This window comes from Giraffa tippelskirchi, chromosome 1 (assembly GCF_054371585.1).
Source record: "Giraffa tippelskirchi isolate mGirTip1 chromosome 1, T2T-mGirTip1v1.2.pri, whole genome shotgun sequence".
Lineage (NCBI taxonomy): Eukaryota > Metazoa > Chordata > Mammalia > Artiodactyla > Giraffidae > Giraffa > Giraffa tippelskirchi.
In genome coordinates, this window is record NC_137275.1 from 200874278 (window position 1) to 200892157 (window position 17880).

At 42.3% G+C, this 17880-nt stretch overlaps 1 protein-coding gene across 8 annotated transcripts in view; it reads left to right on the forward strand.

Annotated features, from left to right (window-relative positions):
• FAM120A (family with sequence similarity 120 member A) overlaps positions 1-7820 on the forward strand; it is a 116747-nt gene extending 108927 nt beyond the window's left edge. For all 8 annotated transcript variants that reach the window (XM_081523761.1, XM_081523786.1, XM_081523772.1 and 5 more), the window contains 3 exons: positions 706-847; positions 1150-1246; positions 7283-7820. In XM_081523761.1, the coding sequence (XP_081379887.1) occupies positions 706-847; positions 1150-1246; positions 7283-7594 (551 nt within the window). In that variant the 3' untranslated portion in view covers positions 7595-7820. The remainder of the gene's footprint in view (positions 1-705; positions 848-1149; positions 1247-7282) is intronic.
• Positions 7821-17880: the final 10060 nt, after the last annotated feature.

The window sequence follows — 17880 nt, forward strand, 5'->3', positions numbered from 1 at the left end:
GCTGTTAATGATGATGGCTAACACCAGGATGATGGGGAATTTATTATATCCTTTCCATCTCCCAAAAAAGAAGATGCTTGAGGTTCTGTCTTGTTTTGTTTTTATCAGAAATTTTCGTATCAATTGATTGTCTTAGCATTTTCTTAGGTAAGTTAGAAAACTGGAATATTCAGGCTACCAGGAATTAATAGAAGTTAGAGAATGCAAAGAATATTTGTAACCCTGCCTAAGGAAATTGTCATTTAATAACACAATAAGACTTAACAGGCTAGCTTTACTAATTAATTTCTGTAATGTTTGGTTAAGGTAGTAAAGTCTAAGTAATTACCCAAAGAGAAAAACATTTGAATTTGCAGATTTCTATCTTGATAATGTAGAAGGTGTGCTATATATACCCAGTACTTTATTGGATCTGTTTCTACCTAACAGCTGTACTCATTTTTCAGCCATAACTTAATTTCAGTTGTGATTTCTTCCAGTAGCCAACACAGATGTCTTACTTTCAGATATATTTTTAATGACAACTTAAAATCATTAAAATCAAACTGGATCCAACAATAGTTCACATAATAAACAAGAAGTCTTTACAAAGGAAGAGAAAGGGCTTCGTATGGAATAGAAACCACATTTGAAAAGAAATTGCTTGCTTGTTTCTCTTTGCTATTTCTGTGATTGTCAAGATATTTTTCATCTACTTTTGTGCAGGAATCCAACCTATACCTTCTCAGGGAGGGAAGCTAGAAATAGCTGGCACCGTGGTTGGCCACTGGGCTGGGAGCAGACGGGGCCGAGGAGGCCGTGGGCCTTTCCCCCTGCAGGTAGTTTCTGTTGGAGGACCAGCAAGAGGGTGAGTTCTGAACAATGAAAATGTATTTGTATAAATAAAACCAACCTCTTACTTGTTACTTTAATTATAAGCTTACTAGTAATATCTTTATATCATTAAATATATTCTTAGTGGTTATGTAGGACTCAATTATATACAACATCATGTAATTATTTAAACCATTGTTAAATAATTATCCAGAAATTAAAGTCTGTGCTTCCTATAGCATAGACTAGACACCTTTAAGTCCAGTTTATATTATTTTAAATGTTATCCTTAACAGATACAAGTCTGTTTGTTTTTGTCCTCTTTTATGTATTTAGGCGTCCAAGAGGAGTTATTTCCACTCCAGTGATCCGAACATTTGGAAGAGGTGGAAGGTACTATGGCAGAGGCTATAAAAACCAGGGTGCGATTCAGGTAATAACACAGCCCAGTTAGTGCCCATTCACTTCTGGGTGCGTGCTCTTCCCCGGCCAGTGTTTCAGTGCCCCTGACCAGAGAGGAGGGGTATTGGAATGTTTCTGTAGCTGTTGAGGTTCTAAACCAATAGTGGCACATGGTGGTTTTCAGATGTACCTTCCCTCAAACCCACCTTCCCTCAAACTCAGACCGTTTTAGCATCATTTGGGGTAAACAATGTGAGCTCGTGTTTGCGTGCTGTACCTGTGAATTTAGCTGAGAATAATCCAGAAGCTGTTAATGCTAACTATATTATAAACCATTATTTAGGTAAATCACATTGAGAATTTAAAAAGAAGTTATGACTTTGTAAGTGCTAGAACAGTGCATCTTTTTTTCCTCCTGCACCATCTTGACTAGTTCTATGAAAGAATCAGCTCATGAGAAAATAAAGTCACATGTCTGTCTTCATGAAAGAGCTAGAACTTTCTTCCGCGTTGGATACTCCATTTTAGGACCTGGATTCTGATGAATTTCCCCTTGAGAATGATGTTTTAAAAAGACCAGTCAACCCTAACACTGTATTATGTTGTCTCATTTATTGAATTATGGCTTGAATCAAAGTACACAGTTTTTCCCCATAGCATCCTTGTAAACATTAAGAGGAGTACACTTGTGTGACTCATTTATTAATTAATAATCCTTATTTGGAAATAGTTGGCCGAGAGAAAATAAAACTTCTGCCTTTGCCAGGTGATCTTAGCATCTTGATAGCTTCTGTTTTGATGAAATACATCAAATAAGTCAAGTACAGAAACAGTCTCTTGCCTGAAAACAGGTCCAGGCAGCCCCTGTTTGCCGTGCAGCATCCAGCAAGGGGGAGGTCCTCAGCTCATTCCGGCTCCTCTGTAGTCCCACCCTGACCATACTCAGCCTTCATCAAAATGCTTTTTTGAGCCAGAGGTACTCTCAGTCTCTCGGCAGGTTTATGAGAAGGAGGAGAATTTCTCCAGCTTGGAGCTTGTCCTATAAAATGCCTCTGGTTTTTTATTACGGTCATCCTTGGTGGGTACAAGGGCCTTTCCTGAGCTGGTAGTGGGAAATATGTATCCCTGTATTGCTTAAGCACTTTTATTTTCATTATAAAACCTAGATACCAAAAAACCACACACACGTATATCAAAATGTAGTTTAATGAGATATAAGGCAAATAGCCATGTAGCCATCACCCATGTGATGAATAGCATTTTCCCAGCTCTTTCCAAGAGCCTCACAGGCCCAGTCACAACACTAACCTCCTGCCTCCCTCTGCACAACATAACCACAACCCTGGAGTTTTACACTCAGTTATTTCTCCCTTGTGACTTTCTGGTTTTTTATCGCTCATATGTGCCTTCCTAGACACTTGTTGAATTGTATTCATTTTCTTTAGTTTGCTATGTCTTCTAAGTCTCTCTGAATCAACAGGTTTCCCTCTCTCCCTTTTTCCTTCATTTATCAACTGAAGGACAACTCAGGCTATTTCACCTTCCTGGCTTTGGCTGAGTGCACACTCACGGTGCTGTTCCTTATGTGACTCTGATCTTTCTTGCCCACTAGTAGCTGGATCTGGATGCTTCATTGTACTTCGGTTTGTCACTGTGGCGAGACTGCAGTGGAGTCATGTGCTTTCCTGTCTGCTTATCTTTTTTTACGTGTCAGAACCTGTTGATCCACTCATATACTGCAGATTGCAAAATGAAGATACTCTCATTCCATCATTTGTTTTTCTTTATTGGGATATTTTTATAAAGAGATGCTTCCCACTGCTTTCTATTTGGTGCCTCAGTGTTACAGCCCTTCAGGAAATCTATAGATCAACACATGGTTCTGTAGCTCAACTCATCTGTCCTTGGCCTGGGACCCTTTGCTGTGACCTCTAGTCTTCAGTAGCTTCCTATCTGGTGTATCACCCAGCCCAGCAAACCAGTGACAGTCATTTCTCTTTGTTTCTTGGTTTCTTTAGTGAGAAACAGCATTTCATGCCACAGTAAGAGCACTCTCTGATGGACATAAGCTGCCATAGTGTCAGTCACTGTTCCTGGTGTTCTGTGTACATAGACACACACAGTCCTATTTCTTTATATATATAAACACACACACAAACGATATGCTTTTTATTATATTTTTTAAAGGCAGGATTCTCTTGAATTCACACTGATGTTTCCAGTTTAAACTGAAGACTATAAGGCTTTTATTTAGTTTCATCTCTGTTACATCTGTATGTTTTTTCTTCTAGACCAAGTCACCATTTCTGGGCTTTCTATGAACAGATCTAGGGGGAAAAGGTGTACCCATGCACACTCATGTATAATGCACATGCAAACATATATACATGTAATCTGCTGTTCCCTCCCACCCCAATTAAATTGACTCTTCTAATTCAAATTCAGAATTTCAGGAATTTGACTTAATGTTTACTATTTATGTCAGTATGTCCTTTCTTCCCTCCTGAGAATCTTGGTTCCTAAGAACCCAGAGAATGATTAAATTAGAACATCCCATAACTCATCATTTATTTCATCCCATATTGCATACACAGTCTGTTAGGAATAGCTAATACCTCCATCACCTGCACAGTCACAAGAAACAGTTAAAGTGTTGGTATATGCTTCCCCCATTTTCCCCCACCATTCTCACATTTTAAAAAGTAGCTATGCTACTACTGTCTACATTGTCCAAGGTCCATTATCCTTTCAGCTACATTTGTCCAAGGTCTGTAGATAACTATGTCCTATGCCCCATAAGCCTCGAGGCTGCTGGCCCATTTTGTCCCTCTGAGGCTCTTTTCTTTAGTGAGTTCCTAGGGAGGACTTAGGAGAAGGCAGTGGCACCCCACTCCAGTACTCTTGCCTGGAAAATCCCATGGACGGAGGAGCCTGGTAGGCTACAGTCCATGGGGTCGCTAAGAGTCGGACACGACTGAGCGACTTCACTTTCACTTTTCCCTTTCATGCACTGGAGAAGGAAATGGCAACCCACTCCAGGATTCTTGCCTGGAGAATCCGAGGGATGGGGGAGCCTGGTCGGCTGCTGTCTGTGGGGTCGCACTGAGTCAGACACGACTGAAGCGACTTCGCAGCAGCAGCAGCAGCAGGGAGGACTTAGGATAACAGTATTTAATTTGGAAGTAGTTTATTTTCCCATTAATTAGAAATATTGGTTCATATCTTCTCAAGAGACTTTTACACATGTTATATGATTTTCTTCTGTCATAAAGCTTTGCTTTATGACTAATAAAGACTAATAATAATTGAATTGTCTTTCCCTTTGAAGTCATTTGCTCTTTTGACCTAAATGCCTAAATTGTTTTCTTCCCCCCTTGCCCCCTGACAACCTGTGTTTTCAATTTTTTCACTGAAGTTTAGTGACATGCCCTGCTGCTGGTCGTTCTTGGGTCATTGCACTCAGTATGCAATACTTCTTTCCAAGCGCAATTTCAAATTTTGTTTTATGTCAGAAAATTTTCTTGAATTACTTGTTTTTCATTTCAGTTCTTTTGCTTTGGTTTCTTTTCATCTCTGGTGCTCTGTCTTCAGTGTTTGGCCTATTCTGGATTCCTGTTTGTCTCAAGATGTGACTCATATACTATGCAGTTCACCTGTTTAAAGTACAATTCAGTGTATTCTCAAGGTCACACAGCAATCACCACTAATTCCAGAACATTTATCACCCCAAAAGAAACCCTTTACTCATGAGCAGTCACACCCCACCCTCATAGACTCTGATGATCTGCTTTCTGTCTGGACTTGCCCTCTGTACATACCATGTAAATGCACCTGTTGTGCCCCAAACCAGGACTTCATTCTTTATTATTGCTGAGTGATGCCCCAGTGTCTAGATAATACTACATTTTGTTTACTTGTTCATCAGTTGATGGACGTTTAGATTGTTTCCACTTTTTTGCTATTATGAATAATGTTGCTATGAACACATATATGTAGGTTTTGTTTCCCCCCACCCAAGTTTTAATGAGCTATAATTGACACAATATTATATCAGTTTCATTTATACATCATAATGATTTGATACTTGCATTTACAAAATGATCACCAGAATAAGTCTAGTTAACATCCATCACTGCACATAATTACAGATTTCATTTTCTTGTGATGGGTATATATCTTTTAAGATATTCTCTCTTAGCAGCTTTTAAATATGTAATAGAGCACTGTTAATTGTAGTTTTTGTGTGAAAGTTTTTGTGTGGACACATTTTCAGTTCTCAAGTGTATATGTAAACGTGAATTTCTGGGTCATATGGTAACTCTGTGTTTAAGCATTTGAGGAGCCATCAAATTTTCAAAGCGACTGCATTTTCCATTCCTATTGGCAATGTATGAAGATTCTAATACTATACGTCCATGGCAACACTTGCTACTCTCTGTTGCTGAGTTTAGCCATCCTCGTGGGTGTAAAATGGGATCTCATTGTGAGTTTGACCCGCATTTCCTTTTCTTTGTCTCTGATTTTAAAAATTTTCTTCTTTAGCCTTCAGGTATTATAGGATGTTTATTTAGTGGTGTTTCTTCTAGTTTAGTATTCCTTTCTGGAGTTATTTTTTCTTTTATTTTTAATTCTTCCCTAAGGTTTTCACCTCACTTGATGGCTTTTCCTGGTTTAATATGTGTTCCTCTTCATCCTGTCCTGTCATAGCCTGTTTTAAAGTCAGAGGAAGAAGTCTTAATCATTTATTGGCGTGCCATTCTGACGTATTTCATTGTCCTTGGGGATGCTGTTCCATCTTTTGTTGGTATAATGTGTGAATTCACCGTGGTACTTCCTGTTGCTCATTTTTAAGTGAAAGTAGTATTCTTGCCCCTTGAGAAGGACAGATGATAACCGGCACCTTGTTTTCTGAGTTGCTGGCCTGCCTTCTCTGTTCTTGCCATCCTGATGGGGCAGTTCTGAGAGGCTGTGTCAATGGGACAAGAGGCAGTGCTGCCCCGTGCTTATGGTGCTTATAGTGGTGGGCGACTCCTTGCAGTGGTCTGGGTTTATGGGAAGAATTTGCTGTAGAGAGAGGGAGTGTCTGTTTCCAAACAGCTACAGGCTGGCTTTCCTTCTGTCTTCCTGCATCCTTCATAACTATAGGGAGGGTCCCTAATAAGCAGGCCCCTCAAAGCATTTCCTGTAGCAGGCATCTGTGAGGGAACTGCTTCATCACCACTGGCAATACTGCACCAAGTATGTGTTTAGTCTGGCAGGTGGACTTTTCCTTAAGAGAGTGAGGGCTTTGAGATTTGAAAGCATGTACTTGAAATCTTCAGTATTGTTTTTCTTCCCTTTTGGCCCTCCTGTATTTTTATATTAATTACTTTCCTCAAGGTTCCTAGAGAATGACAGAAGTATTGACTTCTAGAAAAGTTTACCTGAGTATTTCTGAACTGCAGGATTCAAAACTAAAACGAGAAGACACTGTGTGAAAATGAGCCCAGATGGGAAATGTAACCCCTGGTGTACAAGAGGGTGTCTCTAAAAGCAAGGGTGATAGCTACCTCCAGTTCTACTCTGTATATAGACTGTAGAGTTGATAGAGTATATAATAGGATGAATAGGGCAGATACAGAGTGTATAATATAGAATGTATATGTATTATAGAGTGTATATGGACTATGAAGTTGACCCTTGGACAACATGCAGTCAAAAATCCACATATAACTTTATAGTCAGCCTTCTTCCATATCCACAGTTCCACATTCGCAGATTCATTTAGTGCTATAGTATGTATCGATTGAAAAAAATCCAAATAATGGTAGACTTGGGCAGTTCAAATCCATGTTGATCAAGGGTCAACTGTATAGAGAATAGATAGAGTATGTAATAGAGTGCATAGAGTATATTATAGTGTATAATATGCATAGGTAGAGCATACGTACAATGAGGGACACAGCCACACATTCACTGCATTCTATTCTTGAATCTGCAGTGAGTCACCAGGCCTTAGTTGGTGTCTCCTCTCTCCCGCTGTTTATCAAACACTGCCTTAGTGTTTGCTGTCTTTCATTTTTAATAGGGCAAGCCTCCTTATGCTGCTTCAGCAGAAGAAGTGGCCAAAGAACTGAAGTCGAGATCCGGGGAATCTAAATCCTCCGCTATGTCTTCAGACGGGTCCCTGGCTGAAAACGGAGCGGTGGCTGAGGAGAAGCCGGCTCCCCAGATGAACGGGAGCGCGGGCGACACCAGGGCCCCCAGCCACTCGGAAAGTGCCTTGAACAATGACTCTAAGACGTGCAATACAAATCCTCACTTAAATGCACTAAGTACAGACAGTGCTTGCCGTAGAGCTGATGCTCTGGAGGCAGCTGTCTTAAAGAAAGAAGAATAAACTTATTTTTTATAGAGGGTGAAGGATGCTGGAAGGGTAAGGATTTAGGAATATCTGGAGAGAAAGAGAGCCTACAGTTATGTACATTTTTTCCTTTCCGTAAGAGAAAAACGAGGACTTTGGAAATTCGGATCCCTCTTTGATATCAGAGATTTAAACAACACATTTTTAGTTTTAACCAGTTGTAGTCAAAATGCTACAATAAAACAAAAAGAGAGAAAGAAAATGAAGAGCATTTGACTCCCACACTTAAAATGAAGTACACACAAAGTTTAAACTGGTTAATGACAAAAGCCTATAGTTGTGTTTCTTGAACTATAAAGAAAACAAATTTTGGCAGTCTTTAAGTATATATAGCTTAAAATATCATTTTTAGCATTTGGCACCATATGTATGCCATTATCTTTGATTTTGCATTACTGTTCACAAGAAAGCTTTGTCTAAGGCTTTGATTTTATGATTATGAAAGAAATAAGGCACAACCACAGTTTTTCTTTCTTACTTAAAATTCATCACTGTTGATGTGGTTCTTTTGTGTTAAGAAAAAAAGTGCAACTATCAAAACAAAAAATTATAGAGTAATATTGCCGTTCTGCTGATTTTAAATATACAGTACATCATACATACTTTACAAGCAAGTTAAATGGAGATAAAGTTGAAATCATAGAAGATGCAAATGACCTTTCAAAATCAACACAATGTGTTCTGAAACTTTTCGTGACTTAATACCATGCATCTGTGATCAATGAACTATGTGGTTTTGAATCGGATGTAGACCATTAGTGCTACTTACTTGAGCTAAACTTCTGCATGGTTCATAATTTTTAAAGTGTGTAGTTAATATTATGCATGTTATTGTCCTTTCTTCCATTCTTACCAGTATGTGCCCATTTGCAAAACAAAAATGCTAATAATCAGTAATAGTCCTATAAAAGATGTTAACTCTGTTTAGTCATTGACTGATCTTGCTCTAACCTTAAAATTTTGTGATTATTGACCTCTGTTGCATTTATTCTAAAACCCCCCAAATTATCTAGCTGTTTCAAATATCAACATTACCCTGGTGTATTCACTGCTGTATGCATTATTGTTCTTTGTTGCTGTTTTATGCCTTCATATTAGCAAAATATGAAATTCTGTGAAAAACAAAAAAAAATCCCTTTGATCTTTAAAAGAAAAAACAAAAAAAAAACAACCCCCCCTTCTGTAGCAGGAAACAAATTGCTTGTTCTTGAGAACTTTCCCATCAAGAATTTAGTAGAAGCAGGTATACTTATATCATTTTGATGTTTTTGTTAATGTTTCCAAACAATGTACTTTGAAATCAGAATCACTTCTTATTCGTTTTCATATAATTCTCCTGATGCTCTTCATCACACATTAGTGATCAGAAATGAGATGTAATTCCCCAATCCCTGCCCGCAAGACCTGAGTAGGATCTTACTGTAAGTTGAAGGGAGTTTTGCCCTAACTCATGGATTGTGCAAGAATGAACTGCTGTTGGGTTTGACTGATTGTAGATGGGTTGTGGTGTGGTGTATCTGAAGGCTATTGAATGCAACTTACAATGCTTAATAAAAATCTTTATTCTTTTAGTATAAAGATGGTGTGCCTTTAAATTCCTTGTAAGAACATCCATTTTACTGAGGTTTAATGCCAATTGAAACAGCTACTAAAGAGCTTTGTCAAATAACCAAAATTTAGAAGTATTTTGCCCATTGCAAGTAATTCCATCTCTTGCTCTAAAGGAACATGTGTTGTCAAAGTGCAAGTTATGTTGATGCTGATGTCTGAATTTCATAATTACAAAAAAGACATTCTTTGATAGAGCAGGCTTAGAAATAGAAATTTAAATTTTTTTTAAAAAAAGCCCAAGGAAGAAATACATTTGATTTTGATTAAACCACTTTTTAAAAAGCCAAATCCATACTGTATTTGTTTTTACTTAATGTACTTTTTTGTTCTAGCACCTTACATTTAGCTGTTTACATCTAGCACATTACATTTTTTGTTATACCACATTACATTTAGCTGTCATGTCTCCTTAGGCTCTTCATTGTGACAGGGTCTCAGACTTTGTTTTTGGTGACCTTGTGACAGCCTTGAGGAGTAGCAAGATATTTTGTGGAATGTACCTTGTTATTTGATTTTTTTTTCTTTTCATGAATGGACTGGGGTTAGGCTATGTAAAATTAGCGTTCCTTATCACCATTGATAGTGACCTTAATCAATTTACTGAGTTAGTGTTGTCAGGTCTCATTGTAAAGTTGAGCAGCCCCATCTCCTTTCCACGGGTTTCCCAGGTAGCCCTGGTGGTAAAGAACACGCCTGCCAATGCAGGAGATCTAAGAAATGCGAGTTCTATCCCTGGGTGAGGAAGATCCCCTGGAGGAGGGCATGGCAACCCATTCCAGTATTCTTGCCTGGAGAGTCCCATGGACAGAGGATCCTGGCGGGCTACAGCCCATGGGGTCACAAAGAGTCAGACGCGACTGAGCAGGCAGGCACTCCTTTCAGTACTGTGCTCTTTGAAAGAGCCACCGTGTTTCAGTCCTCAGAGTGGGAAGTCATGCCTGAGTTATCTACTAAATCATTTGGAATTGTGAGTGGCAAATTTGTCCCTTCTTTCATTTCTCCAAATGTTCTCACATCATCGAGTTCTGAGTGCTTAGCACCGAATGGCAGGCATTTAATACATATTATTGGTCCTTGTGAACATCCATTGCAAACCTCCCAGGTTATAATAACACCTTAAATGATGATACTAAAATAGGAAATGCTTTTTTAGAAGCACTACTCTAGGTTTTTTTTTTCCAGATTCTTTAATGTTCACAACAGTGCTATCAGTATGACATCACCACCAAAGATGATTTTTAACTTACTGGATGCCACACTGCTAGTGAACGGTGGAAACGGGATCTGAGTCTGTGCCCGTCCGAGCCTACGCTCGGAACCTTGCAGACACCGGCGGTCTGTCAGTCCCCTCTGCCCGGCTCCTCCGGAATCGTTTCTTCGGGCCTGGCGGGGAGGTGGGGCTGCGTCCCCGCCTCCACTGTGTGGGCAGGAGGGGAGGAGCCGCAAGGGAGAGTAGGAGCCGTGGGGAGGAGGAGCGAGGTTATAGGACTCCGTATCAAAGATACGGGGACTGCGGGCGCGCGCTCTGGACCTACCGCGCGGAACCCCGGGGCGGAGAGGGGCGGGCCGCCTCAGGGCCCCGCCCGCCCTCCTAGTCAGAAGAAGACGTACCCGGGATGCGCGCTTCCGGCCGTGCGTGGAGCGGGGCGGGGCCGTGCGTGGGGCGGGGCGGGGCCGTGCGTGGGGCGGGGCACCTTTGGCATGGTCGGCGGGTTCTTGGCCTGTGCTGACTGCGCGCGCACCTACGCCCGAGCTTAAGGCCCGCGTTCCGGTGTGAGCCTTTGCAGCTCCCTAGGCGAGGCCCGAGGCGACCGCCAGAAGCCGGCGAGGGCCGGTTCGGTATTTACCCCGCGGGCACTGGGACCGAAATCCTCGCTCAGAACGCAGATCGGATCCTCGGAGACCGCGCGGGTTGGGCCAGTGTTCCCCACACGGTCAGCACTGAAGTTCTTTTCTGGAACCCGATCGATCGCAGAAAACCCCGCCTGTCCTGGGGCTGGGCGCCGGCACCGCGTTCCCTGTAGCCAAGGGCTCTGCGCCTCTGTGAGACCGACCGCGGTCCCTGGTCCCCGGTCCCCGAGGCTGACCAGGCACTGTCTTGAGCTAATCTGTTCCAGGCAAGCCCTGGTCCAGACGGGTGTACCGTTAACTCTCTGCTCCTACAGACTGTGGCTCTGAGATTTGGAGGAAATAAAGGAAACACCCACACTTCTCCCTGACTCTTGTCTGGGCAGTCGTGCTGGCCCCACCATACCTCGGGGACTTGGATTTGAGTTCCTCTGCGTTCGTATCGTGCTCTGTTCCACAGTACCAAGGGCCACTGTACGCCCCCATCCCGTCCCTTCTCCCGGTCCCCCGTCCTTGCTAATCCTCGTTTTGTGAGACACTGGGGAGCAGGGAGGGCTTCCGTTTTACAGAAACCACAGTTCCAGGGAGGACTCGCTATACTGACTTTGTAGCCGGAGCACTTTTAATCCAGTGTCCATTGCAAATGCCTGGCGAGGTTCTCTTCGGGGAGGGTTGTATTCTTAGTGGCTTCTGCCCCAAGTGCCAGCGGTAGCTCCCCACCATGACAACTGCAACCCTTCCTTCCCCACCACCCCCGCCGCGTTTCTCCTCTCTGGAGCAGGTCCTCCCTGCTGAAGAAGAACTCTGTGTTTTGGAGAAGGGAGAGGGACAGGCGCAGGAAGCAAAGGGCCACTGAGGACCCCATGCTTTCTTGGGGATAGGCTGAGGCGCAGGAAGCAAAGGGCCACTGAGGACCCCATGCTTTCTTGGGGATAGGCTGGCCGTCTGTCCCACATGAAGAGTCACAAGGGACGGCCTGCGTGGCATCCAGAGATACGCGAAGAGCCAACAGCTGTGGGTGGCCAAGCTGGGACTCTGGGCAGCTGGATTCTGACCCTGGCATTGACCCCTGGATAATCCACACACTCTCCTGGACTGACGGTTACTTTTCCCTTTCTTTCTTTTTGAAAAAATAGCTTCTACTGATTTTTTTTGTTTGTTTCAAAAGTAATACGTTTACTGTTGTTGTTTTTCAGTTGCAAAGACAACCCCATGCACTAGAGCACTTCAGGCTCCTCTGTCCTCCACTATCTCCCTGAGTTTGTTCAGATTCATGTCCAATGAGTCAGTGATGCCATCTAACCATTTCATCCTCTGCCACCCCCTTCTCCTTTTGCCTTTAATCTTTCCCAGCATCAGAGTCTTTTCCAGAGTCAGTTCTTTGCATCAGGTGGCCAAAGTACTGTTAATATTGTTAATTACCATACTGTTAATTTTCAGCCTTTATCTTTCCTTTTTCCATGCAACGTGTAATTTTTTTTTTCTACAGAAAATAATAAAATCATCATACGTGTTTTGTCACATTTTCTCCCTATCTAGAAAAATTTTATGGCTCTCTAACGTTTCATATTCTGCCACAGCCCCACAGTTCCATGGGTGGCTGCTCCATGATGTACCTGCTTGCCCAGTGTGGCTGGACATGGCTTTACTTTGGCATCCTCCAGTATTGATGGAGGATCTGTGTTGGGTACTGCCCTAGGCCTGGAGGCTCAGAGGGCAGCAAGGGCCCTGCCTTTGAAAGCATTTACAACCGGGGACTGGGGGAAATATACATGTGTACAGATAAAACTATGACAGAGAAGAAGATGAGAAAAATAAAACAGGGTGATGGTTGCATGGTAGGGAGGACCTCTGGGATGAGGAATGAGGATAATGGTCTGTGGAGAATGCGGTCAGGCTTGGGCCCAGGGAAGGAAGTAATGGATGCAGAGGATCCATGAGTGAGGGGAAAGGGCAGTGCTGCAGGGTGAGTGTTCTGGGCATGCTGGTGGCCCTTCGGAGGTTGTGACCAGTCTCCAGGTGGTCACAGCCTGGGAGGCATGCAAACCCTACAGGTGATTAGCATTTTACCAAAAGGACTGCCTAAGGTGGGATGTGAGGGCATGTTGTCTCGGTCCTTGGTGTTGGCCAGACCCTGACTCTTTGCTAGAATGACGCAGAAGATGGGTTTCTGGTTTTCATCTGCGTTGCTTTGATTGCCAGCAAGGGTAATATATCCCTTCTTAGGTTTACTGTGCCCTCAGTTTACCATTTTCTAATTGTCAAAAGAATGTCTAATGTCCTGCCTCTTTCATGATTCTAAAATGCCAGGCCAAGGCAAGACTGTTAAGAAATAATTCACCATTTGTACCCTTATCCATACAATCACCTGTAAGGACAAAAGGAGTTTCAGACACCTCCCTCCTCACCCTCCCTCTCATACTTGGCCTCAGAGAGAGTCTGTTGGTACAGTGGGTGCCAGTTCTTTCCTGATGTAGTGCTCACTTCCAGGGAACTTATTCTACCCTCAGATTTCCTGAGAATTACTAAATTTATTTAGTCGTTTACTCCTTAACCCCTACTTGGTAGAGTGACCCTTGCAGAGGCCACTTTGCCTGGAGCTCTGCCTTTGCCCTCCCCATGTGGGCCTAGGCTATTGAATGCTATGCTCCTTGTCCTGTTGGCTGCTGTAGACAGCCTGGGCCACAGGTGACCAGTGGACCTGTACACAAGGCTAAAATAGCTCTGCACTAGATGCTTTACCCTGTGCTATGGGCTGGACTGTGTCCCCCCAAGTTTCATATGTTGGAGCCCTAAACCCCGATCCCTCAGAGTGAGACATTATTTGGAAATAGGGTTGTTGTGAATGTAATTAGTTAGGTTAGGATGATGTCATCCTGGAGTGGGGTGGGCCCTAACCCAACAAATCTGTTGTCTCTATAAAAAGGGGAAATTTGGACACAGAAACAGACACCCACAAAGGAACAAAATGACGATATGAAGACTGGACTAATGCTACCACAAGCCAAGAAACTACCAGAAGCTGGAGAGAATCCTAGAACAGACCCTTCCTGGGGCCTTCAGAGGCACCGTGGCCTTGTTGGCACCTTGATCCCAGACTTCCGGCCTCTGGAACCCTGAGACAACACATTTCAGTGGTCCTAAGTCACCCAGTGTAGTACCTTGACAAGGAACCCCAGGAAGCTGATATACTCTGCATGCTGCTGTCCTGGTAAGTGCAAACTGTGCTCTGTCCAAGGGTCTTTGAAACCATGGGGGGAACACCACCATCCCAGACCCTTAGCTGGGTGTGACTTAGCTCTGGATGCATGTGTTTCTTTTTTCTTGACACCCAGAACAGTGACCGGAAATGGCCCAGTCAGAGCTGAGTGCAAATGGTTCCACTTGGAATGAACCTGCCTGGTAGCAAGAAATATGGCCCTGCCTCTCAGGCAGGCAGAGGCTAATTTCAGGCTGAAGATCTTAGGTCTTTCTTGCTTAGAGAGAATCTTGTATCTCCACTGGACTCTTTATCCATCTGTTGGTCATCTGGCTGCTTGAAGGCTCAGCCATGAGTAGAATAGAGACCTCTCCATGCTGTATCACTTCCTCTGAGTGGAAGTCATGTGGAAATGCAATGAAAAATTAAACCCATGTGAAAATGCAATAGCAATGATAATACACTCTATGAAGGAAAATGCAGAGGAAAGGAGGAACTTAACTATGATAGAGGGGGGTATCAAGGAGTCCTCTGAGGAATGATGTAGAAGCCAGGTGGGAATTACCCAGGCAAGCTTGAGCTGCTTCAGGGTGGGTATCCTGGCTGGCCTTAGCCTGCTGTGCCTGGCAGGCACTGGCACCCATGGTAGACCTAGCCAGACCTGTTCACACCACCTCTTGGAATTTTTGCATGTCCATTCCTGCAGACCTGACTAACCCAAGTGTGGGCTACAGGAGGGCCACCTTGGTCCCAGTTTGACCAGAATAGCCTTGTTTGCCCCTGTTCTGGTGTTTTATTACCAGCACAGTTTTGGATAGTAAATTATATGGTCATCCAGCTGAGGGACCTTGATCTACAAACTCATGACTTCCAAACATCACTGGGCCATCCTAGAGATGGACAAAAAGAAGGCCACTCTTTCATCAGTTCAGTTCAGTTGCTCAGTCGTGTCAGGCTCTTTGCGACCCCAGGGACTGCAGTATGCCAGGCTTCCCTGTCCATCACCAACGCCCAGAGTTTACCCAAACTCATGTCTATTGAGTTGGTGATGCCATACAACCATCTCATCCTCTGTCATCCCCTTCTCCTCTTGCCTTCAATCTTCCCCAGCATCAGGGTCTTTTCAAATGAGTCAGCTCTTCACATTAGGTGGCCAAAGTATTGGAGTTTCAGTTTCAACATCAGTCCTTCCAATGAACACTCAGTACTGATCTCTTTTGGGATGGACTGGCTGGATCTCCTTGCTGTCCAAGGGACTCTCAAGAGTCTTCTCCAATACCACAGTTCAAAAGCATTAATTCTTCAGTGCTCAGCTTTCTTTATAGTCCAACTCTCACATCCATATGTGACTACTGGAAAAACCATAGCCTTGACTAGACAGACCTTTGTTGGCAAAGTAATGCCTCTGCTTTTTAATATGCTGTCTAGGTTGGTCACAACTTTCCTTCCAAGGAGTAAGCGTCTTTTAATTTCATGGCTGCAGTCACCATCTGCAGTGATTGTGGAGCCCCCAAAAATAAATTCTGTCACTGTTTCCACTGTTTCCCCATCTATTTGCCATGAAGTGATGGGACTGGATGCCATGATCTTAGTTTTCTGAATGTTGAGCTTTAAGCCAACTTTTTCACTCTCCGCTTTCACTTTCATCAAGAGGCTCTTTAGTGCTTCTTCACTTTCTGCCATAAGGGTGGTGTCATCTGCATATCTGAGAACCCCATGAACAGTATGAAAAGGCACACTTTCATACCTATTGGAAAAATCCAGAAGGCTTCCGAAGTTCCCATGACTTACTGTTCATTTCAACTGCTTCTGGTTTAGATCACTGAGCTCCAGGTAGACCAAGAAGAGCCTGCTCTTAGAACTTTCTCTGCATTCATCATATGAACTCACCCACTAACAAAATCACACACCCAACCTTGAATTAGTATCTCCTTTCTGACATCTCCCCCATGACAGCTATTAGTTGTCTGTTTCCTGCTCTGGCATATGAGGTCCTTGGAGGTAGGAATGGTGTATGCCTTGTCCATTACTATAACATATGCACTAGTTATATGCCAACACATTGGATAATCTAGATTAAATGAACAAATTCCTAGAAACACACGACCTACCCAAATTGAATCACGAAGAAATAGAACATCTGAATAGATCTAAAGAAAAACTCATAATTTAGCTTCACTCAACTCTATCATGCATTTAAAGAAAAATTAACACCAGTCTTTCTTAAAGTCTCCCCAAAAACTGAAGAGGAGGGACTATTTCCTTATCCCTTCTATGAAGCCAGGCTTACCCTGACAAAAACCAAAGATTCTGCAAGAAGACTACAAAACAATATCCTTTATAAACATATGTTGAGGATATTGAATCCTCAACAAACTACTAGGAAACCAAACTCAACAGCATATTAAAAGGATCATACACCCTAACCAAATGGGTTTTATTCCTGGGATGTAAGGATGCTTCACTATCCTTAAACTCAATTCTAAAAACTCAGTGTAATACAGACCACATTAACAGAAGGGGAGAAAAACAACCATATGATCATCTCAATTTATGCCAAGAAAAAGCATTTGACACAAAACAAAAAAAAATAAACAAAAAAAATAATCTACAGACTAAGAATAGAAAGAAATTTCTTCAATATAGTAAAGGCCATATATGAAAAGCCCAAACCAAACATCATACTCATACTTTCACCTACTCAATGGTGAAAGACTAAAAACTAAAAAAAAACTTTTCCCCTGAGATCAGGAACAAGAGAAAGATGTCCACTTTCATCACTTCTATTCAATGTGCTATTGGAAGTTTTAGGCAGAGTAATTGGGCAAAAAAAAGAAAAAGAAATAAAAGCATTCAAATTAGAAAGGAAGATGTAAAATTATTTCTGTTCATAGATAATATGATCTTATGTCATGTAAAATCATCAGTATTTAAGAACTCTGAGGATTCTACAAATAACAGAACTAAAAAACAAACTCAGCAAACATAAAACATACTGAATCAATAACAAAAATCAGTTTGTTTCCATATACTAAGAATGCACAATCCAAAAAGGAAATTAGAAACACAACTCCACTTACAATAGCATCCAACAAATAAAATACCTAGGAATAAACTTAGCCAAGGAGACAAAACATTTATACACTGAAAATGATAAAACATTGCTGAAAGCAATTTAAAAAGACATCCCATGTTCATGGATCAGAAGACTTACTGTTGTTAAGATGTCAATACTACCCAAAGTTCTACAGATCCAATGCAATCCTTGTCAAAATTACAATAGCCCTTGTGCAGAAAGGAGAGGCCAAAAAAAAAATAAAAAATAAAAATTAAAAAAAAAGGAGAGGCCAATCCTCATGGCTCAGATGGTAAAGAATCTGCCTGCAATGTAGGAGACCTGGGTTCAATCCCTGGGTTGGGAAGGTCCCCTGGAGAAGAAATGGCAATCCACTCCAGTATTCTTGGCTAGAGAATCCCATGGACAGAGGAGCCAGGCAGGCTACTATCCATGGGATCACAAAGAGTTGGACACAACTGAGTGACTAACACACAATCCTCAAATTAATATGGAATTGCATGGGGCCCAGAAAAGATAAAACAAGCT